The 24,377-nt window shown below is 59.4% G+C and overlaps 2 protein-coding genes across 4 annotated transcripts; both read left to right on the top strand.

Moving 5' to 3' along the window:
* Positions 1 to 329: 329 nt before the first annotated feature.
* Positions 330 to 9,258, top strand: LOC112547376 (signal-regulatory protein beta-1-like). 2 transcript variants are annotated; one of them, XM_075900920.1, is made up of 7 exons: positions 330 to 442; positions 2,034 to 2,201; positions 2,750 to 3,088; positions 4,142 to 4,456; positions 5,120 to 5,470; positions 6,113 to 6,205; positions 7,323 to 9,258. In XM_075900920.1, exons 2-7 carry the CDS (start codon positions 2,129 to 2,131, stop codon positions 7,466 to 7,468), a joined length of 1,317 nt encoding a protein of 438 aa, XP_075757035.1. In that variant the 5' UTR covers positions 330 to 442; positions 2,034 to 2,128; the 3' UTR covers positions 7,469 to 9,258. The 2 variants fall into 2 exon arrangements, with proteins under 2 accessions (XP_075757035.1, XP_075757036.1); XM_075900921.1 differs by lacking the exon at positions 7,323 to 9,258 and having other exon boundaries at positions 6,113 to 6,216.
* Positions 9,259 to 17,174: 7,916 nt separating this feature from the next.
* Positions 17,175 to 24,377, top strand: LOC142818823 (signal-regulatory protein beta-1-like). Of its 2 annotated transcripts, none has more exons than XM_075900914.1 (6): positions 17,175 to 17,340; positions 18,083 to 18,421; positions 19,506 to 19,820; positions 20,498 to 20,848; positions 21,494 to 21,586; positions 22,706 to 24,377. In XM_075900914.1, exons 1-6 carry the CDS (start codon positions 17,268 to 17,270, stop codon positions 22,849 to 22,851), a joined length of 1,317 nt encoding a protein of 438 aa, XP_075757029.1. In that variant the 5' UTR covers positions 17,175 to 17,267; the 3' UTR covers positions 22,852 to 24,377. The 2 variants fall into 2 exon arrangements, with proteins under 2 accessions (XP_075757029.1, XP_075757030.1); XM_075900915.1 differs by having other exon boundaries at positions 21,494 to 21,618; positions 22,706 to 22,844.

The raw sequence follows: 24,377 nt of genomic DNA, 5'->3' as shown, positions 1-24,377 counted from the left end.
ACTGACCTCGTACTGTACACAATCAGTGCTTCTTGCACAAATACTCTGATGCTCCTGCTCAGGGATAAGCCTCCTTGCACAAGAGGGCCAGTGTAGACAGCAAGTTAATTTCTTGCGCAAGAAAGCCCAATGGCTAAAATGGCCATCAGAGCTTTCTTGCACAAGAGAGCGTCTATACTGTCTCCTTTTGCGCAAAAGCATCCGTGCCAGTGTAGACGCTCTTGCACAAATACTTTTAATGAAAACCTTTTCTATTAAAACTATTTGCGCAAAATCATGCCAGTCTAGAGGCAGCCTCCCTGTTCTACTTACATCTCTGTTGTTCCAAAGTTTAGGTGTCTTTTCTCAGACATGGCTATTGCTGGGACATTGGTGCCTTCTTGCTGAGTCTGTTTCTTGCCCAGCTCCTGCTCTGACTCACAGAGGAAGGGAACAGAAACAGGTAACATTGTTTCAATTAAAAAACTTTCCCTTTCTTCCCATTGGTTCTCCTGGCTCCCTGCCAGCACTTCCTGGATCCCCACTCCTCTGGGTTTAACCCTTTAGTTGCTGGCTCCTGGGATGTTTAGAAAAGGGAAGTTAAGTTCCTTTCCCATCCATCACCATCACCACCCCATTGCACTAGGGCGGTTTGACATTCTAGCCACAACTCTGGAGCCTTTTTGTGGCACCCACGGTTTATCTGGCCCCTCTGACACTGGCTGGAATTAACTTCACTCCCTTCCACCTGCTTTACCCTCCTTTGGGAACGTCCGTTTTCTGGAGTTGTTTTCCCATCATCCTCTATCATTTCTTGCACTGGAAAGAGACGTCCCAGTCAAGCGCCAGCTCTGCTTCCCTGGCCACAGGCAGCGTGAGTATGAACCCAGCTGGTGCCAGTGTGACACCAGCAGCGGATGGCTGAGCACCAAGCATCCCCTTTCCGAGTCAGGAACCCTGCTCCGTCCGTCAGAGGGAGAGGAGCTAGGAATGTGCATGTGGAGCTCCCAATGCCAGACTCAGGCCCGCTGGGTCGCCGTTGCTCTGGCAGACTCAGGCCCGCTGGGTCGCCGTTGCTCTGGGATGGGTTCTCTGGGAATTGTAGCCCCTCACCCATCTGTGTCTCTGTCTCCCACAAGCCCGCGGGTGCTGTATTACATTGCTCATGGCTCACTTCCCCCCCAGTCAGTCTCTTGCCCTCCCCTTGCAGGCCAGGAATCCGGTGCAGACACCCACCTAGGAGGGAGCTGGAGAGCGCTGCAGAGGGCCCAGAGCTGGTGCAGACGTATGGCACGCGCTGGCTGTGGATTTCCATGTCTCCTACAAGCTCCATGTCCTACAAGCTCCATGCTGTTGGGTTCAGACCATGGGCAGTGGGAAAAGGCGCAGTTGAGGAAGGCAAGCCTGAGGCCCCGCCCTTTCTGCAAGTGTAAACACCACCAATGCAGATTTGAACCTGGGACTTGAACCTTGGGAGCTGACTGACTCTAGGAGCCTCTACCCTCTGAGCTAAAAGCCAGCTGGCTCCCAGCCCATGCTGTAGAGGTCTCTTGAGCTTAACTGTGGCAGTGTCTAGGTGTGTGGGTTACCCAAGCTCCCTCACATGGAGTCAAGCTCAGCCCCCACCCCAGGTTACTGGCCCCAGCCTCAGCGAGTGTCATGGCCCCTCCTCCCCAGGAGACCAGAGTGCCTGGGGCAGCCATGCAGCAGCCCAATTCTTCCTGGCTGCTGGCAAGCCAGATTGCCATGCCACAGCCCAGCCCTCCTGAGCAGTTGGTGGAGAACTGGGAGCGTGGGCAGTGTGGAGAGGGCAAAGCCTCCATCACCTGTGGTGCAGGCCTCATGCTGCATCTATCTGGGGAAAGGCCACCCTTTCCCCTCCCCCGCCCAGCAGAACTGTGTGTGCCCGGCTCACGGGCGTGTGTGTGTCAGCGAGTCCCGTTCGGACGCTGCCGTGTTTGGGCCGGACGTGGGCTGAGGGGCTGTGGCTGGAGGCTGGGCTTGTGTGACATTTGCCTGAAAGAGGAACTTTGCCCACTTCCTTCTGCATTAAGGGGAAGGTCTGACCCTCAGCCTCAGCCATCTCAGTGTCCCTTCAGGCAGAGCTGGCAAAGGCGGCCGTGCTGTGAGGTCGCCCCCTGACAACTACATGGCTACGCTGACCGCTGGCTCTGGATTGTCTCTTCCATGCCTGGTGCTGCTGCTTCTCCTGGGAATCCCTGGTGAGTAGCGCACAGACACTGCCCGTGAGCACGAGGACCAGCGAGTCTGTGTCTGGCTGCTTGCAACAGAGGGAAATTGCAGAGCTTTGGAGGGAGCAAGAAACCCTTGTGTGTGTTCTGTCCTGTCCCTCCTCTCCTATGGGAAAGGGCAACCAGCAGCACCAGGCACCCTGTCCCCTTGCCCTTCCCTATGGCTGGAGCAGCGCAGGGGCTGGTGGTCAGGCCACTGTCCCTGCGGGTGCCCAGGAGGTTCTGTGTCTACCCAGCCCCCTGCTCACACTCAGCACAACAGCTGCATGGTCCCTGCTGCTCCCAGGAGCCAGGGCAGAGCGTGGGAAAGGTGGCTCGGGGCAGCCTGCAGGGGGCGCTGCAGAAGGACACAGCCCCTCCCCTGGCAGCGAAAGCCCCTTTGGGCAGGGCCCGGCTCTGGGCAGGGCTGGGAGCAGGATCCAAAGAGCGGTGCCCTGGCGGGGGACTCAGCCCCCTGCTGCTGCGGGATGGGGCTTGTCAAACAGCCTCCCCCTGCCCGGCCTGTTCTCTCCTTCCAGGGGCCGGGGCCCAGGAGTTCCAGGTGCTGCAGCCCCAGGGCACCGTGTCGGTGTCAGCGGGAGAGACTCTCACCCTGAACTGCTCTGTGACTGGGAACCCTCCAGCAGGACCCACGAAGTGGTTCAAGGGCTCGGGCCCCACCCGCCAGCTGGTTTATGAAGATAAAGGATCATTCCCCCGGGTGACGAGGGTGACCAACAGTGACACCGACTTCACCATCCGCATCAGTGACACCCGCCCCGAGGACGCCGGGACCTATCGCTGTGTGAAGATCAAGAAGGGGCTGGGAGCCGATGAGGAGATCGGATCCAGCACTGGCACGGCCGTGTCTGTGAGCGGTGAGTGCGAGCTCCCAGCCGGCCACACACCCCTCCCCCCGGGGCCAGTACCAGGGAGGGGAACAAACCCGGCTCAGCCCAGACAGTCACCGGGGATTTGGGCTTCCCACCGAGCCTGCAGCGAAGTGGGGCTGGAGGAGTCCTGCCCCCAGATGGGGGGCTGTGGATCTTTGGGGGGGGGCGATTTCTGTCCCCCGGGCTGTGCAGTGGGGGTGGGTTTATCGTTCTGACTCAGTAGCCAGACTAGGGGGCTTAGGGGTTACAATCACTCAATCCCTTTGTTCCGGGTCCGCACTTCCTGGCAGCCAAGGGGAGCTGCGGGGACGGTGCCTGCAGGTGGTCGTTGGGCGGGGGGAGGAGGGGAGAGACAGGTGGTTCCACGCGACCAAAAGAAGCTGCCCGAAGTAAGCGCCCCACATCCCAACCCCTGCCCCAGCCCTGCACCCCCTTACACATTCCAGCTCCCTCCCCGAGACAGCACCCCCAGCCCCTCCCACATCCCAGCGTCCTAATCCCCCTGCACCTCCCACGCCCCAGCTCCTCCCTGACTCTGAGCCCCCAGCCGAGCTGCTCCCACCCCCTAACTGGTGATCTAGGGCCACTCCCCCACGCCAGACTCTTGGCACCAGCCTGCAGACCCTTCCTGAACCCCCCCACACGCCTCATCCCCAGCCCCACCTCAGAGCCAGCACCTCCAGTCAGAGCCCTCCCCCTCCACTCCCAACCCCCACCCACCCCACAGCCCCCCTCACTTGTCAGGGCTGAGCTGGGGCCAGACACTGTCCTGGGGTGTCTCCCCTCCCCCTGCAGCTCTCTGCCTGTGGGCCCAGGGCTCGGCTGCAGCCAGGCAGTGCCTGGGGGGTTCTTCTGCCTTGGCTGTGACCCAGCAAGGACTCTCCTAGCCTGGCCCCGTCCTCCTTGGCATGAGCTCAGGGGCGGGGCTGTGGCTCCCCCATCTCAGGCTGTCCTGTGGGGAGCAGGCCCCGTGGGGTGGGGGGAGGGGCTGTCAGTCACAGGGGGCTCTGCCTGGCTGATAAACCCTTCTCCCCACAGCCAGGCCGTCGGCCCCGTCTGTGTCCGGCCCCCCCAGCAGGGCAGAGCCGGGCGCCCGAGTGAATTTCACCTGCACGTCTGGAGGATTCTCCCCCAGAGACATCGCTGTGACCTGGCTCAAAAATGGGACCTCACTGCCGGCCCCCCAGACCCGGGTTCTCCCCGAACACGAGAGCGTCTCCTACAACGTGTCCAGCACCGTGGGGCTGAGCCTGAGCGCAGGAGATGCCCGCTCCCAGCTCACCTGTCAGATAGAGCACAGCACCTTAGCGGCTCCCCTGCGTGGGACGTACAACCTCAGCCACGACCTGCGAGGTAGGAGCCCAGCCAGGGCTGAGCACTGGGGGCTCTGCCACTGGGCGGGGGAAGGGCACCGGAGACGGATCTGCTGCCCTCTGGGTGCGTTTTGGTCCCAGCTAATTCTGGTGGTTTTTATAGAATTGCCCTGCCAGGCCCCTCCCCCCATCTGTGAGTGGAGCTCTCCCCTGGGCAGCAAGGGGCAGAGCCAAGGGCTCATTTACCAGCCACCACAGGCTCCAGGAGAGGCCCAGGGCCACCTGGATTCTGGTCACCCACCTGCCGGCCAATGGGGAGGGCTAGTTCCTGCGCTGGGGGAGATGCTTAGAGATCCTCAGAGGGGAGGTGCTGTGGACGGGCCAAGTGTCATCACTGTGCACAGGCAACCCCTGCCCATGTGGGACAGCTCTGGAGAGGGCCCTGCCCAGCAAGGGACAATGGGGCCTCTGGGACAGGGGAGAGGATGCCCAGATACGTGCCTGGCAGGATTGGTGGGATGAGCCCGGCTTAAGGAAGAGATTCCAGTCAGATCTGAAGATGCTCCAGGCAGGGCCCTGGGGCCAGGTGGGACGTGGGCGCGGCGGGAAGGTCGATCGGCCCAGCCCTGTAATTTCCCTCCAGCCCCGCAGGAGAAGGGGAATTTCAGGCGATGCCGAGCGCAGGGTGTTTGTGTGTTGTCAGTTCCACCCAGGCTGCGAGTGGGCTCTGACCCGGCGGGGCCGGTCGCACGGAACGAGTCTGTGACGTTCACCTGCCGCGCGGAGGGGTTCTACCCGCAGGGGGCCAGTCTCAGCTGGCTGGAGAACGGAAATGAGACGGATCCGGGGAAACTCTCTAACATGACGGAGAATCCAGACGGGACGTTCACGCTGCAGAGCTCCCTGGAGGTCAGAGCAACCGAGCAGAGGAACCAGTCTGTGTTCACCTGTCGGGCTGTGCACGATTCCCAGCCCCCCATCAATGACAGCGCGACGCTGAGAGTCTCCCTGCCACCCACAGAGCCTGGCAAAGATCCCGCTTCATCTGATGCAGGTAAACGTGGAGCTGGTGCCTCCCCTGCTCCTGCTAGGAAACGCCGGGTCTCCTCTGCGGAGCCCAGGGGCCATTTCACCCAGCCCCCCAGTGCAGCTCCTCAGGGTACCGGTGCCTCTTAGTCCAGGGGTCTAGCTCTGCTCTCCGGGGCGAGGGGAAGGGCAGGAAATGTCCCTGTGGCCACTCTCTGTGCCCAGGGCTGATACTCCCTGTAGCGTGTGAATGTCCCATGGAGGGGAACTCAGACCTGGTCCCTCTGCAGAGCTGGTGCCCCAAGGACTCCCCCAGCTCAGGGATGTAGCTGATTTGAGGCTCTCAGATAAAAGGGCAGGAGGCTCCTGAGCCCTTGTCCTCCTGCTCTGCAAAGCCCGAGGGCCCCACGCCAGAGTCCAGGCTCCCTGGGGCCAGGCCACAGTCTGAGAGGGGCGGGTGAGTGTGTGTGTGTGTGTGTGTGTGTGTGTGTGGCTGCCAGGCAGAGCTGCACAAACTGCAGAGGCCATTAACAAGTGGCTGTTCCCAGGGGAGAACTCGCCCAGCCCATGGAAGGTGCCTGGCGCGAGGGCGGGATGGCCAGGAACCAGCTGGGCTGTTGGCCGTGTGAGGCTCCTGCCCATGGGCTGATCTGAGGCATTTCCACTGCAGGTCAGAGCCTGTTCTCCAGCCCGGCTCTCTGGATCGGGCTTGTCCTGGAGAAGATGCTGACTGGAGCCTTCCTCCTCTTCCTCTTCCTGAGGGGTAAGGAGTAACCAGGGAAATGCAGCTTCTCTGTGAGTTGCTCTGGGGCGCTAGAAAGGAACCAGAGAGAACTGCACTTAATGCTGCAGCCCGGGAGCAGAGCAGGAAGGTTCAAACCTCACAGGGAGTCGGTGTTGCTGGAGGCCTCTGGGGCTGCTCATAGGACACAGATCTGCCCTCCCGGTCCCAGGCTGGCCCTGATCACTAGTGACCTGGTGGGTTTCCCAGTCCTGTTCCTAGAGGCCAGGTGGCCCCATCACCAGGAGACCATGTGACCAGGCACTAGCTGCTGCCCTTACCAGGCATCAGAGGCCCTGAGGATTAGGCACAAGGGGGCGATGAATCGCTCTGCCCCAGGGAGTGGGTGCTGCTGGTTTGGGGGAGGGGGGGCTCAACGGAGAGCTGGCAGGGCTGGCCAGCTGCTGGGAATCCTGCCCTGGGGTATTCCACCCTCCCTCACTCCAAAACGAGGGTCCCACTCCTGTCCGAGCACCAGGCATTGCAGGCCCCTGGCTCTGTCCTGTGCCGGGTTTGTACAGAGGGATCGAACCAGCCATTCAGGGTACCAGCTAGGCTCCTTAGTTCACGGGGTCTCAAGTTGTGCTCTGAACCTCAGTTGGTCTGCAGCCACCTTCAGGTGGACTCCAGCTTGACCCTCAGTGCTGCACGCCCAGCTGGGAGCCGGTTGTGGAAGCCCAATGGACCTTCCTTCATGAGACTCCAGCTCTGGCTTCCCCAGCTTGTTGGGGGGAGCACAGTGTGGGCTGGGGATGCAGGGTCTTGGCAGGAGGGGTCCATGAGGGCGATGAAGGTGCAGGGTCTGGGCATGAAGGAATTGGAGGATGCTCATCTGTCCGTGCCCCTCCCAGCCACCATGTCCCACAGCCAATGGGAGCAGTGGTGAAGCCTCCTGGGGACGGAGGGGGGCGGGGGGAGGAGCAGCGCACTGGGAAGCCGGTGCTTGTTCTCCCACCTTGCTGGGGGTACCGTGCAGGCTGCCAGGTGCAGGGGAGTTGGGAGCTGAGCCTGGAGCAGCAGCCCCCCTGCAACCACTGGGCTAAGGGCAGGGTCACTGCCTGGCCCTCCTCACTCGCCTGTTGGATTCTTCCCTTTGCAGCCCCTGGTCTGTTCCCCGATGTTCTCGCCCGCTCCCCGCCTGCCACCCGCTCTGTCTGCAGCCTCTGCCCGCAGCCCGGAGACCAGCCCCCAGGTGGTGGAGCTGCAGCACCCCCTGCTGGCCTGTCCCATGGAGCCCAGGCTTAAGAAAGCGATGGTTAGGGGAGGACATGACCCAGGAAACAAACATTTAATCACAGACTCGTCTAGCTCGCCAGTACCAGGGTGATGCCCCATCCGTGTCTGTAACTGGAAACCAGACCAAGTCAGCCTGGAAATGAGGCCGAAATGTTCCTGGGGAGAGGAACTAACCGGGGGCCATTTGCCAAGGGCCGTGGTGGATGCTCCGTCAGTGACGCTGTTTCAGCCCAGGCTGGATGTTTCTCTGAAGGAGCCGCTGTCGGGATTGTCCAGGCAGGTCTCTGGCCTGTGCTGCAGGGACGGTCAGAGCAGAGGAGCAGAACGGCCCCTCTGGCCTGGGAAGCTGAGTCTCTGATGGACGCACCCACCGCTCACTGCCCTCCTGAGGGCACAGCCTCTGGCAGGACCCCGACTCGGCTCCCTGCCCCCTCTCGCCCTCCTACCCCTGTGCTGTCTGACTGAATTCATGGCCATGTAAAACATGTCACAGACCATGAAATCTGTCTCCCACCATGAAATGGGGTCTCTTGTGCACTTCCCCCCGTACTATGCAGATTTCACAGGGATGAGATGAATTTTTCAATTTCAGGGTTCTCATTCCAAAGAGAATTGCAGGAGAGTTGCACAGTTATTGGCGGGGGGGGGGGGGGGGGGGGCGGGAGGAGCATGGATTCCTGTCCTTCCTTCTGTGCTACCTTCACAGCCGGGTGCCGGGGAGCGGTGTGTGTTGGCTGGGTGCCCAGCTTTGAAGGCTTCACCCCGGCAGCGGCACCAGCAGCAGCACACAAGCAAGGGTGGCAATAGCACACCAGGCCACCCTTATTGCTGTGCTGCTGCTGCTGGCTCTGCCTCCAGAGCTGGGATCCTGGCCAGCAACCCTGCTCTGCAGGCAGCTCTGCCACCAGCAGCAGGGCAGGGGATTAGCCGTACCGCAACTCCCACCCACCCCCAATAATCTTGCAGCCCCCCCACTTTGTTTTGTAGCAGGACCCCTACAATGACAATGTTGTATAATTTCAGATTTAAATAAAAGCAGTAATGAAATTTACCAGTTTCAAATCCAGACAATCATGAAATGGACCAAAACGGACTGTGAATTTGGCAGGGCCCTTGCTAGGGAGCAGGTCAGACTAGATGAGCACAACGGTCCCTTGGGGGCTTTGCATTTCTGGATCTATGACAGGACCGTGTCCAGTGATGGTGCAGCCCCCGCTGCTACGTGGACACTGCCGGCTGCCTCTGCTCAGCGGTGAGGAGGCAGGAGATGTCTGAGTGATACTTTGTGTGAAAATAAACCGCCCTGGCAATGCTTCAACTCCCCCCGCCCTGCAGAGCCTTGGGCTGATCTGCCCCTGAACCGCTGGCCCGTCCCACCTCAAGGGACACATCCCGCATTCTCTGTGTGGGGCCAGAGGGAGAGGAGGGTTTCAGGGAGCATGTCCTGGTTTCCTACCATGGGAGGGGATCGTTTGACGTCCTGCATCTGAGAGGATGCTGGAGCCAGAAGGCCCTGCCCGCTGTCCTGCAGTGACTCAGGCTACCGACCTCAGGGCAGACTGTTCGGAAAAGGCCCAAAGCCCAGACTAGCTGTGAGTTCTCTACATAGGTTTCCCAATCAGTTATCCAGTGTGAACTCCTCAGTCCATAACGCCGTAATCTGGAGTCAGAGAGAGTCCCCCTGGGTATTCTGGTCTGTTTCGCTACCCGGGTGATCCTCCTTCTGTGATAGATGGTCCCTTGCACCAAAGAGCCCAGCAATATTCAGGTTATTCCCAGTCCCAAAGGACCAGTCAAATGCACTTTACATCTCACACCAAAGACAATATTTGTAGCCAACCCTGAAGTGAGTTCATTTCAGGACTGGCTACAAATATTGTCTTTAGTGTGGGATGTAAAGTGCATTTGCCCTTGAGGCTCACTGGAGATCAGTGGTCACCAACCAGTCGATCGGGATCCACTGCTAGATCTTGGAGCCTCTGACAGGTGATCTTGACTGGTTTGGCCAGGAGGCTACCAAGTGCAGCACTTCAGCTGCCCTTCCCTGCACTGCTGCTTGTCTCCTGCCCTTTGCCTTGGAGCTGCGTCCCCACTCCCCCGGGAGCCTCCTGCTTGCTGGGCAGGGAAAGTAGAGGAGGGGGTGCAGATGTCAGGATCCCCCCTCTTCCACCCTATATTCTATCTCCACAGAAAAGGTGGGGACACAACAGGGCTTGCAATGGGGCGAGTTTTCTGGCTGCTTTTGAGAGCAGTGCAGGGCCAGGGCAGGGGTCATCCTGCTTCATTCCCACTGCACCACCACCCAGGAGCCACCTGAGGCAAGCAGTGTCTATCTGGAGCCTGCTCCAAACCCATGCCCCAGTCATGAACCCCCTCCTGCACCCCAACCACCTGCCCTAGCCCTGAGCCCCCTGGATGCAAACTTCTTTACTGAGCCTGTACCCTGAACACTCCCCCCTCTGACACCTCAACTCCCTGCCCCTGGCTCAGCTCAGAGCCACCCTCACACTCCAAATCCCTTAGCCCAAGACCAGAATCTGTGCCCCAACCCTCTGCCCCTGCCTGGTGAAAGGGAGGGAGAATGTGGAAGGGAGGACCGAGTGAGCAGGGTCAGGACCTTGGAGAAGGGGCACGAAGGAAGTGGGGCGAGGATTTTGGGGTTTGAGGTAGATCTTACATTGCACTTAAATTGAAAAAGTGATCTTGTACTTAAAAAGGTCGGAGACCACTGGGCTGTGTCTAGACTGGCCAGTTTTTCTGGAAAATCAGCCGCTCACTACCGGGCAGGTGGAGCCGCTTTCAACAGCTTGAAGCTAATTGCTCTGCAGTCTGTGCAGGGAGGAGAAAGCTTTGTGTGCTGTCCCCGCCCACTAGCAAAATCCTTCAGCTCCCATTGGTCAGTTTCCAGCCAATAGGAGCTGAGAAATTTTGCTGCCAGCAGGGACAGTGACTAAAGCCTCCTCACTCCCAGCTTCTCTCCCTCCTACGGAGCAGAGCCATGGGAGCAGCCCACAGGCATGGAGTCTGTTTCAGGTTCCTGCAGGGCTGCTGCCTGGGAGTCACCGAGGTAAGTGCTTCCTAGCCAGAGCCTGCCCCTAGCACCCTCTTCCCCTGCAACTACCTGCCAAAGGCACCCACTTTCTCTGCCCCCTCTTCCCAAGTCACAACTCCCTCCCAGACCCTGCACCCCCTCCTATATCCCTGCCCTAGGCCAGACTCTGCTCCTGCACCCTTCCCCCATCCTGGACCCTGCACAGCCCCCTCCTTCACCCAAACTCCCTCTAAGGCCTCGCAAGCCCTCCTGCACCCCAGTCCTCTATCCCAAGCTCCCTTCCTGCTGTCCCAGACCCGCATGCCCTCCACAGAAGTGTGGCCTTTGGCCACTTACCAAAATCTTGGAACAGCCCCTCAGTAAAATTATTGGCCACAGCATGGCAGGGGAGCCTGGTGCCCACTGCCAAGTGCCCTGGCCCGCACCCACCAGGGGAAGCTCTAGGGTAGCTCTGCTGGCTGTGAGGAGGGGAGAAATTGGCAGTGAGTCTCAGGCAGTAGCAGCTGGGAGCCGGGGGAGGGAAAGAAGGATCCAGGTGTCTGCAGCAGACATAAGCCACAGCAGAAGTTGGGGGTGGGGAAGGTTGGCCCATGAACGGCCCAAGTGCTGCCTCTGTGGGGCAGGCCGTGGGCTGAAGGGCTGTGGCTGGGGCTGCTGCGCTGTCTGGTTACAGTAGCAAATCTTGCCTAAGGGCTGCAGAACCAAAAGCATCTGTATGTCGCCCTTAGCCACTGACGTGGGGGAACAGTCCAGGTCAGAAAGCTCTCGGCATCTGTGCTCCCCGTCCCCTGGGGCATTCCCCTCCCCCTCTTCATCTACCAGCTCTGGGTATTGGCTTGAAAGCAGGAACTGTCGCTTTAAGAATGCCTGGACTTCAGCAATCTAGCCCACAGCTGTGGCAATTGGTGGGGAGCCCCTCAGAACTGTGGGGGGTTGGGCCACATGGTCCCAACCCAACCCCAACTGGAAGCCCTGCTTCCTGCAGAGCTCCTCAGTGACGGGAACTAAGGCAAAGGAGACTCAGCAACAGAGACAATGGGGGGGGGGGGGGATGGTGGGGATGGTTCTGGAGCTTTTCAAGAGGTTCCTGGCCAGTGACCACTGCTGCTGTGTAAGAAGCTGAGCCCAGCACAGGGGTGGGCATTAATTTTGAATGGGGGGGAAGAGCATGCCAAGATTGTGGTAAGTGGTCAGGGGCCACGCTCCTGTGGAGAGGGTGTGGGGTCTGGGACAGTGGGTGGGGTGTAGAAGGGAGCATGGGACAGGGGACTGGGGTGCAGGAGGGAGGTTGGGTGAAGGAGGGGGCTGTGATCTAGGCCAGGAGCTTGGGGTGCAGGGTCCAGGATGGAGAGAGGGTGCAGGAGAGGATTCTGGCCTGGGGAAGTGGTGTGGGAGGGGGTGCAGAGTCTGGGAGGGAGTTGTGACCTGGGAGGAGGGGGGTAAAGAGTGTGTGGAGAGTTCGGGTGGTGATGCAGGGCAGGTAGTTGGGGGTGGGGGTGGGAGAGAGAGAAAAGGGAAGGGGGTGCCAGAGGAAGACTCTGGCTGGAAGGCACTTATCTAGGCAGCTCCCAGCCAGCAGCTCAGCAGGAACCTAACACAGGCTGTGGGCTGTTGTGCTCCAGTGGGGGGGAAAGAATGGTGTGTGTGTGTGTGAGGAGGCTTTATTCCCTGGCCCTGCCTGCCGCAAACTTTCTCAGTTCCCATTGGCTGGAAATTGACCAATAGGAGCTGAGGGATTTTGCTAGGGGCTGGGGAAAGGGCTCAAAGCTTTCTCCTCCCTGCACAGACTGCAGAGCAATTAGCAGCCTGCTGTTTAAAGCGTCTCCACCTGCCCTGTAGTAATAAGGCTGGATCCGGCCCATCACTCCCTCACCGGCACACTCCCTACCCCTGGTCTAGGGAACACCACTGAGATCTAGGCCTTGCTGCGCTAGGTGCTGTACAACACCGTGTAAGTCAGTTCTCTGCCCTGAAGAGCTTCCCATTGAACTAGCAAACCCAGGCAAGGGCAATTTTCATGTGGGAATGGAGACCCTGATGGAGCATCTTCCCGACAGTCACTTCTCATTGAACCCAGATCTCCTGGGTTCCAGTCAGGTGCTTCTAGCTCAGACCTTCTTTAGCCAACCCTCTGCCTCCCCATGAGCTAGAGCAGACTTCTCAGCATCTCTTTGGTCAGAGCTGAGAGGCTGCAGTGTTCGAAGCTCACCCCTCTGACATCAAACTGGGCTGGTTATGTTGTCCCCTGGCTCTGGATTGTCTCTTGCATGCCTGGTGGTGCTTTTTCTCCTGAGAATCCCTGGTGAGTAGCGCACAGACACTGCCCGTGCGGGTGCAGGCTGACAAGTCTGGCTGGCTGCCTGCAACAGAATGAAATTCCAGATTTGAAGAGGGGAATGAACCCTTCTGTGTCCTTTGTGTCAGTAGAGGAAACATCCCTGACTTCTGCTTGCGATCAGCTTGTGATCTGGAGTGTAAGAACAGGTGTCAAGTCTGTTCCCCGCTCTGGCACTCCGACTGCAGAAGGTGGGGACCGGCAAGAGACATTAAACACCTCACCTCTACAGGCTTCTGCTTAAAAGCTCCCCAAGGTCGCAGACTCCCTGGCCTTGGGTAGTTGTTGCCACCACACAAATGACGGGGGGAACCTTTGTACTCAGAAGGAAAGCAGTTGGGAACTTCTTCCAGAGGGGTACCCCAAGCTCTCTTACCACAAGAGGGCATGGGGAACCCTAATCTCTGCTAGCTGACCTCTCCATCTTGGGCGTGCATACGGAAACCCCAGAGAATTCCATCCCTGGAATACATCTTAGTCACAGCATTGGGGCGGGGGGGGGGGGTTGTTTGGTTAACCTGATCATGTCTAAATACATATTTCCCCTCTTACTCACATACCTGTACTTCAAGGTCTAGTCCAGTTCCATGCCCAGTATACTTTCTAGTCATGGTAGTCCTGCCTAGTTCTCCCTTTTCCTGACTTAAAATGCTCTCAAAAAAAAGCAGGCAGATATGTCTTTCAATACCAGTTTCGATACTTTCTTTCCCATTGGTTCTGCTGGCTCCTTGCTGATACTTTCTAGCTACTTTCTATCTAAACCAAAGGTTTAACCCTTTGGTTACTGAATGCTGGGATGTTGAGAAAAGGCCAGCACTCCTCCTATCCATCACGAGAGGCAACAGTGTAACTTGTCCAGGCTGGTGTCACTGTCCGGGCTGTTGTTTGTATATCTAGCTGATCTTTAATAGAAACCTTACTGAGCAATTAGATTCAACAATATCCTGCAGCAGTGAATTCCACAGGTTAGTTAGATGTGGGTTGAAATATTTCCTTGTACCCCTATAAATCATGTTGCTCAGATTGCATCAGGTGCCCTTTCCTCTTTCTGTTACGGGAAAAGGGCAAGAGCAGCGTCCAACTCCCCGTCCTTTTCCTGTGGATCGTGGAGTCACCTCCCACCTATTTTTCTCTTCCAGTCCATCTGTAGCCCCCACTCTGTCACCCTGTGTGACGTAGTGGGGGTACTTGCTGGGCTGTGGTGACCCCTGCTGTCTGGAGCAAGACCCAGCAGGGAAAACCTCACTAGGCCAAGGTAATGCCAAACTTGTTGAACCAGTGGCCAGACACCCCCCATGAAGAGGAACAAAGGAAGGTGGAATGCTGCCCTGACTGGGGGGCAGGGCTGGAAGGGGGTTAGTAGTTCCTGTCTGGAAGGCAGGGAATAAGGAGCTGGGGAGGGGGCTGGGACTCCCCTATCTCAAAGGGGGGGCACTGAGGCCTCTTAGCGCCAGTTCCTGTAACCAGATTACATCTGTGCTGCGCTGTGCTGGAGGAGCAATAAACCACCCTCAATTCCACCGGCTGGTGCAGTCTGTTTGTGCCATTTCGGGGTGCAGGAGACAGAACCCCCAACGTGCCGTCACACCCTGCTGTACAGAGCTTCCCTCCGGGACCTGTGATCCTGTTGGTTGGTCCTAGGGACCTTGCCTCTTTCAGCACAGTGTCCGTGTTGAGTGGGGAACACGCTCTCCATGTACAGCACCCCACTGTAGCATCTCTGTGGAAGGACCTGATCTTGCAGCTGGCTCAGAGCAGGCTGCCCTGTCCCCGCCCGGCATCCCATCACAGGGCATGGGGCTCTGGGCAGTGCAGGGGACTGCCTGCCTGTACCCAGGGCCAGGACTGAGACCCCATTTTCACATGGTGTCAAGTATCAGAGGGGTAGCCGTGTTAGTCTGAATCTGCAAAAGCGACGAGGAGTCCTGTGGCACCTTATAGACTAACTGAAGTGTAGGAGCATAAGCTTTCGTGGGCAAAGACCCACTTCGTCAGATGCATGCATCTGACAAAGTGGGTCTTTGCCCACGAAAGCTTATGCTCCTACACTTCAGTTAGTCTATAAGGTGCCACAGGACTCCTCGTCGCTTTTGCCCATTTTCACAGACTCTCCTGGCTCATCCCTTTCCTTCTGCAGCCCGTGAGCTGAGAAACGTCCTCACTGAGCTGCCCACGGTGCCGCCTCGGTCTGTGTCCTGAGCAGCTACAGGGACCATCAGCTGCTTTGCTCGGCATCCCCCACACGGCCCCCAGTGCTGAGTGATCAGCAGAGTGTTATACTGCCCCCTGGCTGTGCAACTGCTCCTGTGGCTCATTCATTAATCTACAGCTACCAGGAGCACCTGCCATCAGTCCTGAGCACCCCGCTGTTAACTCTTTCCATGCTTGGAGCTGACCCTTGGTTCTTACTCTATCCCCTCTCCTCAGTTCTTGTCTCCTCTGATGGGGGTTCCCTGGCTGGTGAGCATCTCTGTGTGCAGCACTTTGCTGCAGAGCTCTGCCCGGCGGCTGGGGCTTGGGAGCTGCCCTGTGAGGGGCATCAAGAGGCAGAATGACCCCAGGGCATTGGCAGAAGGTGACACGCAGCTGCCCCTTCCCTGTGGAGTGTGCCAAGCAAATCTCGTCCATGAAGGGATTTGAGGAGTTCTCTACAAAGAAATTGATGGAAAAGTGTCTCACAAGGAAAACCCATATAAGGGAATGTGTGCAACCATAGCCACAGCTGGCTGAAGCCAAAGTGTGGGAATACTGTAGATTTTCTTGAAAAATTCTCCAAATACACTTCACTGCTGAGGGTAATTGGTGGAAGGGATGGATGTGGCTGAAAGGTTCTTCTCCGACATAATGAAGGATACGTTTTTCTGAAGGTAAGTGTCCCAAGCAAATCTCATCGATTAAGAGATGCGAGGGGTTCGCTACAACGTGTGTCAGGATTTTGATGTGTTTCTGAGGCAATATTAGAAATTAAGCGAAAAAGGGTCTCGCAAGGAAAAGCCACATTGCGAAATGCTGAGGCAGTGCTGTGTACCTGCATTCACATCTAACCAGTAGATCTTTGCTGCAGTGCTCTGCCCGTCAGCTGGAGCTGGGGAGCTGCTCTGTGAGGGGCGTCAAGGGGCCCCTAGATGACCATTGAGTTGGGGTGTTTCCAGCCAGGAGTTTTAGAAAGGTTTGAACACAGTTATACACCACAGGGACTAACCTGTTAGTTATGGATTGCTGGGATGTTTAGAAAAGGGAAGTTCCCTTCCCATCCATCACCACCCTGTTGCACTAGGGGGGTTTCATATTCTATCCACAGCTCTGGACCCTTTCTGTGGCATCAACGGTTTATCTGGCCCCTCTGACGCTGCCTGGATTTAATTGTCACTCCCTGCCCCCTGCTTTGTCCCATTTTACCCTCCTTTGGGAACGTCCCTTTTCTGAAGTTGTTTTCCCATCATCTTCTATCGTTTCCTTCACTGGAAAGAGACGTCCCAGTCAAGCGCCAGCTCTGCCTTCCTGGCCACGAACAGGGTGAGTATGAACCCAGCTGGTGCCAGTGTGACACCAGCAGCGGATGGCTGAGCACCAAGCAACCCGATTCCGAGTCATGATCCCGGCTCCGGCCGTCAGAGGGAGAGGAGCTAGGAATGTGTATGTGGAGCTCCCAACGCCAGACTCAGGCCCCCTGAGAGCCGTGGGCCGGGTCACTGCTGCCGTGGTCCAGGTTCTCTAGGAATTGTAGCCCCGCACCCAGCTGGGTCTCTGTTTCCCACAAGCCTGCAGGTGCTGTGTCATTGCGCACGGCTCACTCCCCACAGTCAGTCTCTCGGCCTCCCCTTGCAGACCAGGGATCTGGTGCAGGCACCCTCCCAGCAGGGAGCCGGAGAGCCCTGCAGAGGGCCTGGTGCTGGTGCAGATGTACGGCGCTCGCAGGCTCCTGGCCGTGGATTTCCATGGGTCCTACAAACTCCACGCTGTTGGATCCAGCCCATGGGCAGTGGGTAAAGGGGCAATTGGGGAAGGCAGGCCTGAGGCCCCACCCTTTCTACCGCCCCTTCTGCAACGGGGAGTGTGGGCAGTGTGGGGAGGGCAACGCCTTCTCTGGCCTACATTGGCCGTGGTGCAGGCCCCATGCTGCTTCTGTTTGGGGAACAGCCACCATTTCCCCTCCCCTGCCCAGCAGAACTGTGTGTGCCCGGCTCAGGGGTGTGTGTGTGTCAGCGAGTCCCGTTCGGACGCTGCAGTGTCTGGGCCGGACGTGGGCTGAGGGGCTGTGGCTGGAGGCTGGGCTTGTGTGACATTTGCCTGAAAGAGGAACTTTGCCCACTTCCTTCTGCATTAAGGGGAAGGTCTGACCCTCAGCCTCAGCCATCTCAGTGTCCCTTCAGGCAGAGCTGGCGAAGGCGGCCGTGCTAAGGTCGCCCCCCGACAACTACATGGCTACGCTGACCGCTGGCTCTGGATTGTCTCTTCCATGCCTGGTGCTGCTGCTTCTCCTGGGAATCCCTGGTGAGTAGCGCACAGACACTGCCCGTGTGCACGAGGACCAGCAAGTCTGTGTCTGGCTGCTTGCAACAGAGGGAAATTGCAGACGCTTTGGAGGGAGCAAGAAACCCTTGTGTGTGTTCTGTCCCGAGAACCTTCCTGTCCCCAGCTTGGGATCAGCCTGTGCTCTGGAACAGGACAGCTGGTAACCCAGGGTCTCACTAGACAATTGTTGGTGTCCTTAGTGTGCGGGCAGCAACTCTGGCAGGTGGTGGCTTCAATGATTTCTCCTTAAGTAGAGCAGTAAAAAAAATTAATAATGAATAACTGAGAAAATGTGTCTGTTCCATGGTGAACATCGGCTCCTGTGGGACTGCTGTGGCCCCCAGCCCCTCCGGGCCACCACGACTCCTGGTCCCACGGGGCTGCTGGGGCGGCTGCAACCCATAGGTCTGTCAGAGCTGTCAGAGCTGTGTCTACCCAGCCCCCTGCTCACACTCAGCGCAACAGCTGCCTGGTCCCTGCTGCTCCCAGGAGCCAGGGCAGAGCGTGGGAAAGGCGGCTCTGGGGCAGCCTGCAGGGGGCGCTGCAGAAGGACACAGCCCCTCCCCTGGCAGCGAAAGCCCCTCTGGGCAGGGCGCGGCTCTGGGCAGAGCTGGGAGCAGGATCAAAGAGCGGTGCCCTGGCGGGGGACTCAGCCCCCTGCTGCTGCGGGATGGGGCTTCTCAAACAGCCTCCCCCAGCCCGGCCTGTTCTCTCCTTCCAGGGGCCGGGGCCCAGGAGTTCCAGCTGCTGCAGCCCCAGGGCGCCGTGTCGGTGTCAGCGGGAGAGACTCTCACCCTGCTCTGCTCTGTGACTGGGAACCCTCCGGCAGGACCCACGAAGTGGTTCAAGGGCTCGGGCCCCACCCGCCAGCTGGTTTATGAAGAAAAAGGATCATTCCCCCGGGTGACGAGGGTGACCAACACTGACACCGACTACTCCATCCGCATCAATGACACCCGCCCCGAGGACGCCGGGACCTATCGCTGTGTGATGTTCAAGAAGGGGCTGGGAGGCGATGAGGAGATCGGATCCGGCGCTGGCACGAACGTGTCTGTGAGCGGTGAGTGCGAGCTCCCAGCCGGCCACACGCCCCTCCCCCCGGGGCCGGTACCAGGGAGGGGAACAAACCCGGCTCAGCCCAGACAGTCACCGGGGATTTGGGTTTCCCACCGAGCCTGCAGCGAAGTGGGGCTGGAGGAGTCCTGCCCCTGGATGGGGGGCTGTGGATCTTTGGGGGGGGCGATTTCTGTCCTAGCCCAGGAATTGCTGCCCTGAAAGAGGAACCCCCGGGCTGTGCAGTGGGGGTGGGTCGGGTGTTGACTCAGTAGCCAGACTAGGGGGCTTAGGGGCTACACTCACTCAATCCCTTTGTTCCGGGTCCGCACTTCCTGGCAGCCAAGGGGAGCTGCGGGGACGGTGCCTGCAGGTGGTCGTTGGGCGGGGGGAGGAGGGGAGAGACAGGTGGTTCCACGCGACCAAAAGAAGCTGCCCGAAGTAAGCGCCCCACATCCCAACCCCTGCCCCAGCCCTGCACCCCCTCACACATCCCAGCTCCCTCCCCGAGACAGCACCCCCAGCCACTCCCACATCCCAGCGTCCTAATCCCCCTGCACCTCCCACGCCCCAGCTCCCTCCCTGACTCTGAGCCCCCAGCCGAGCTGCTCCCACCCCCTAACTGGTGATCTAGGGCCACTCCCCCACGCCAGACTCTTGGCACCAGCCTGCAGACCCTTCCTGAACCCCCCCACACGCCTCATCCCCAGCCCCACGTCAGAGCCAGCACCTCCAGTCAGAGCCCTCCCCCTCCACACCCAACCCCCACCCACCCCACAGCCCCCCTCACTTAGCAGGACTGAGCTGGGGCCAGACACTGTCCTGGGGTGTCTCCCCTCCCCCTGCAGCTCTCTGCCTGTGGGCCCAGGGCTCGGCTGCAGCCAGGCAGTGCCTGGGGGGTTCTTCTGCCTTGGCTGTGACCCAGCAAGGACTCTCCTAGCCTGGCCCCATCCTCCTTGGCATGAGCTCAGGGGCGGGGCTGTGGCTCCCCCATCTCAGGCTGTCCTGTGGGGAGCAGGCCCCGTGGGGCGGGGGGAGGGGCTGTCAGTCACAGGGGGCTCTGCCTGGCTGATAAACACTTCTCCCCACAGCCAGGCCGTCGGCCCCGTCTGTGTCCGGCCCCCCCAGCAGGGCAGAGCCGGGCACCCCAGTGAATTTCACCTGCACGTCTGGAGGATTCTCCCCCAGAGACATCACTGTGACCTGGCTCAAAAATGGGGTCCCACTGCCGGCCCCCCAGACCCGGGTTCTCCCCGAACACGAGAACGTCTCCTACAACGTGTCCAGCACCGTGGGGCTGAACCTGAGCGCAGGAGACGCCCGCTCCCAGCTCACCTGTCAGATAGAGCACAGCGCCTTAGCGGCTCCCCTGCGTGGGACGTACAACCTCAGCCACGCCCTGCGAGGTAGGAGCCCAGCCGGGGCTGAGCACTGGGGGCTCTGCCACTGGGCAGGGGAAGGGCACCGGAGACGGATCTGTTGCCCTCTGGGTGCGTTTTGGTCCCAGCTAAGTCTGTTGGTTTTTATAGAATTGCCTTGCCAGGCCCCTCCCCCCATCTGTGAGTGGAGCTCTCCCCTGGGCAGCAAGGGGCAGGGCCAGGGGACTCATTTACCAGCCACCACAGGCTCCAGGAGAGGCCCAGGGCCACCTGGATTCTGGTCACCCACCTGCCGGGCAATGGGGAGGGCAAGTTCCTGCACTGGGGGAGATGCTTAGAGATCCTCAGAGGGGAGGTGCTGTGGACGGGCCAAGTGTCATCACTGTGCACAGGCAACCCCTGCCCATGTGGGACAGAAGGGCCTGTGGGGATCAGAGAGGGCCCTGCCCAGCAAGGGGCAATGGGGCCTCTGGGACAGGGGAGAGGATGCCCAGATACGTGCCTGGCAGGATTGGTGGGATGAGCCCGGCTTAAGGAAGAGATTCCAGTCAGATCTGAAGATGCTCCAGGCAGGGCCCTGGGGCCAGGTGGGACGTGGGCGCGGCGGGAAGGTCGATCGGCCCAGCCCTGTAATTTCCCTCCAGCCCCGCAGGAGAAGGGGAATTTCAGGCGATGCTGAGCGCAGGGTGTTTGTGTGTTGTCAGTTCCACCCAGGCTGCGAGTGGGCTCTGACCCGGCGGGGCCGGTCGCACGGAACGAGTCTGTGACGTTCACCTGCCGCGCGGAGGGGTTCTACCCGCTGGGGGCCAGTCTCAGCTGGCTGGAGAATGGAAATGAGACGGATCTGGGGAAATCCTCTAACATGACGGAGAATCCAAATGGGACGTTCACGTTGCAGAGCTCCCTGGAGGTCAGAGCAACCGAGCAGAGGAACCAGTCTGTGTTCACCTGTCGGGCTGTGCACGATTCCCAGCCCCCCATCAATGACAGCGCCACGCTGAGAGTCTCCCTGCCACCCACAGAGCCTGGCAAAGATCCCGCTTCATCTGACCCAGGTAAACGTGGAGCTGGCGCCTCCCCTGCTCCTGCTAGGAAACGCCAGGTCTCCCCTGCGGAGCCCAGGGGCCATTTCACCCAGCCCCCCAGTGCAGCTCCTCAGGGTACCGGTGCCTCTTAGTCCAGGGGTCTAGCTCTGCTCTCCGGGGTGAGGGGAAGGGCAGGAAATGTCGCTGTGGCCACACTCTGTGCCCAGGGCTGATACTCCCTGGAGCGTGTGAATGTCCCATGGAGGGGAACTCAGACCTGGTCCCTCTGCAGAGCTGGTGCCCCAAGGTCTCTCCCAGCTCAGGGATGTTGTGATTTGAGGCTCTCAGATAAAAGTGCAGGAGGCTCCTGAGCCCTTGACCTCCTGCTCTGCAAAGCCCGAGGGCTCCACGCCAGAGTCCAGGCTCCCTGGGGCCAGACCACAGCCTGAGAGGGGGGTGTGTGTGTGTGTGTGTGTGTGTGTGTGTGTGTGTGTGTGTGCGCCAGGCAGAGCTGCACAAACTGCAGAGGCCATTAACAAGCGGCTGTTCCCAGGGGAGAACTCGCCCAGCCCATGGAAGGTGCCCGGCGCGAGGGCGGGATGGCCAGGAACCAGCTGGGCTCTTGGCCGTGGGAGGCTCCTGCCCATGGGCTGATCTGAGGAATTTCCACTGCAGGTCAGAGCCTGTTGTCCAGCCCGGCTCTCTGGATCGGGCTCGTCCTGGAGAAGATGCTGACTGGAGCCTTCCTCCTCTTCCTCTTCCTGAGGGGTAAGGAGTAACCAGGGAAATGCAGCTTCTCTGTGAGTTGCTCTGGGGCGTTAGAAAGGAACCAGAGAGAACTGCACTTAATGCTGCAGCCCGGGAGCAGAGCAGGAAGGTTCAAACCTCACAGGGAGTCGGTGTTGCTGGAGGTCTCTGGGGCTGCTCATAGGACACAGACCTGCCCTCCCGGTCCCAGGCTGGCCCTGATCACTAGTGACCTGGTGGGTTTCCCAGTCCTGTTCCTAGAGGCCAGGTGGCCCCATCACCAGGAGACCATGTGACCAGGCACTAGCTGCTGCCCTTACCAGACATCAGAGGCCCTGAGGATTAGGCACAAGGGGGCGATGAATCGCTCTGCCCCGGGGAGTGGGTGCTGCTGGTTTGGGGGAGGGGGGGCTCAACGGAGAGCTGGCAGGGCTGGCCAGCTGCTGGGAATCCTGCCCTGGGGTATTCCACCCCCCCTCACTCCAAAACGAGAGTCCCACTCCTGTCCGAGCACCAGGCATTGCAGGCCCCTGGCTCTGTCCTGTGCCGGGTTTGTACAGAGGGATCGAACCAGCCATTCAGGGTACCAGCTAGGCTCCTTAGTTCACGGGGTCTCAAGTTGTCGTCTGAACCTCAGTTGGTCTGCAGCCACCTTCAGGTGGACTCCAGCTTGACCCTCAGTGCTGCACGCCCAGCTGGGAGCCGGTTGTGGAAGCCCGATGGACCTTCCTTCATGAGGCTCCAGCTCCGGCTTCCCCAGCTTGTTGGGGGGAGCACAGTGTGGGCTGGGGATGCAGGCTCTTGGCAGGAGGGGTCCATGAGGGCGATGAAGGTGCAGGGTCTGGGCATGAAGGAATTGGAGGATGCTCATCTGTCCGTGCCCCTCCCAGCCACCATGTCCCACAGCCAATGGGAGCAGTGGTGAAGCCTCCTGGGGACGGGGGGGGGGGAGGGGAGGAGCAGCAGCGCACTGGGAAGCCGGTGCTTGTTCTCCCACCTTGCTGGGGGTACGTGCAGGCTGCCAGGTGCAGGGGAGTTGGGAGCTGAGCCTGGAGCAGCAGCCCCCCTGCAACCACTGGGCTAAGGGCAGGGTCACTGCCTGGCCCTCCTCACTCCCCTGTTGGATTCTTCCCTTTGCAGCCCCTGGTCTGTTCCCCGATGTTCTCGCCCGCTCCCCGCCTGCCACCTGCTCTGTCTGCAGCCTCTGCCCGCAGCCCGGAGACCAGCCCCCAGATGGTGGAGCTGCAGCACCCCCTGCTGGCCTGTCCCATGGAGCCCAGGCTTAAGAAAGCGATGGTTAGGGGAGGACATGACCCAGGAAACAAACATTTAATCACAGACTCGTCTAGCTTGCCAGTACCAGGGTGATGCCCCATCCGTGTCTGTAACTGGAAACCAGACCAAGTCAGCCTGGAAATGAGGCCGAAATGTTCCCGGGGAGAGGAACTAACCGGGGCCGTTTGCCAAGGACCGTGGTGGATGCTCCGTCAGTGACGCTGTTTCAGCCCAGGCTGGATGTTTCTCTGAAGGAGCCGCTGTCGGGATTGTCCAGGCAGGTCTCTGGCCTGTGCTGCAGGGAGGGTCAGACCAGAGGAGCAGAACGGCCCCTCTGGCCTGGGAAGCTGAGTCTCTGATGGACGCACCCACCGCTCACTGCCCTCCTGAGGGCACAGCCTCTGGCAGGACCCCGACTCGGCTCCCTGCCCCCTCTCGCCCTCTTACCCCTGTGCTGTCTGACTGAATTCATGGCCATGTAAAACATGTCACAGACCATGAAATCTGTCTCCCACCATGAAATGGGGTCTCTTGTGCACTTCCCCCCGTACTATGCAGATTTCACAGGGATGAGATGAACTTTTCAATTTCAGGGTTCTCATTCCAAAGAGAATTGCAGGAGAGTTGCACAGTTATTGGGGGGGGGGAGCACGGATTCCTGTCCTTCCTTCTGTACTACCTTCACAGCCGGGTGCCGGGGAGCGGTGTGTGTTGGCTGGGTGCCCAGCTTTGAAGGCTTCACCCCGGCAGCGGCACCAGCAGCAGCACACAAGCAAGGGTGGCAATAGCACACCAGGCCACCCTTATTGCTGTGCTGCTGCTGCTGGCTCTGCCTCCAGAGCTGGGATCCTGGCCAGCAACCCTGCTCTGCAGGCAGCTCTGCCACCAGCCGCAGCGCAGGGGATTAGCCGTACCGCAACTCCCACCCACCCCCAATAATCTTGCAGCCCCCCCACTTTGTTTTGTAGCAGGACCCCTACAATGACAACGTTGTATAATTTCAGATTTAAATAAAAGCAGTAATGAAATTTACCAGTTTCAAATCCAGACAATCATGAAATGGACCAAAACGGACTGTGAATTTGGCAGGGCCCTTGCTAGGGAGCAGGTCAGACTAGATGAGCACAACGGTCCCTTGGGGGCTTTGCATTTATGGATCTATGACAGGACCGTGTCCAGTGATGGTGCAGCCCCCACTGCTACGTGGACACTGCCGGCTGCCTCCGCTCAGCGGTGAGAAGGCAGGAGATGTCTGAGTGATACTTTGTGTGAAAATAAACCGCCCTGGCAATGCTTCAACTCCCCCCGCCCTGCAGAGCCTTGGGCTGATCTGCCCCTGAACCGCTGGTCCGTCCCACCTCAAGGGACACATCCCGCATTCTCTGTGTGGGGCCAGAGGGAGAGGAGGGTTTCAGGGAGCATGTCCTGGTTTCCTACCATGGGAGGGGATCGTTTGACGTCCTGCATCTGAGAGGATGCTGGAGCCAGAAGGCCCTGCCCGCTGTCCTGCAGTGACTCAGGCTACCGACCTCAGGGC

The sequence above is a fragment of the Pelodiscus sinensis genome, chromosome 18 (assembly GCF_049634645.1).
Source record: "Pelodiscus sinensis isolate JC-2024 chromosome 18, ASM4963464v1, whole genome shotgun sequence".
NCBI lineage: Eukaryota > Metazoa > Chordata > Testudines > Trionychidae > Pelodiscus > Pelodiscus sinensis.
The sequence above is the reverse complement of the archived record's forward strand: the minus strand, read 5'-3'. Positions and strand labels throughout refer to the sequence as shown.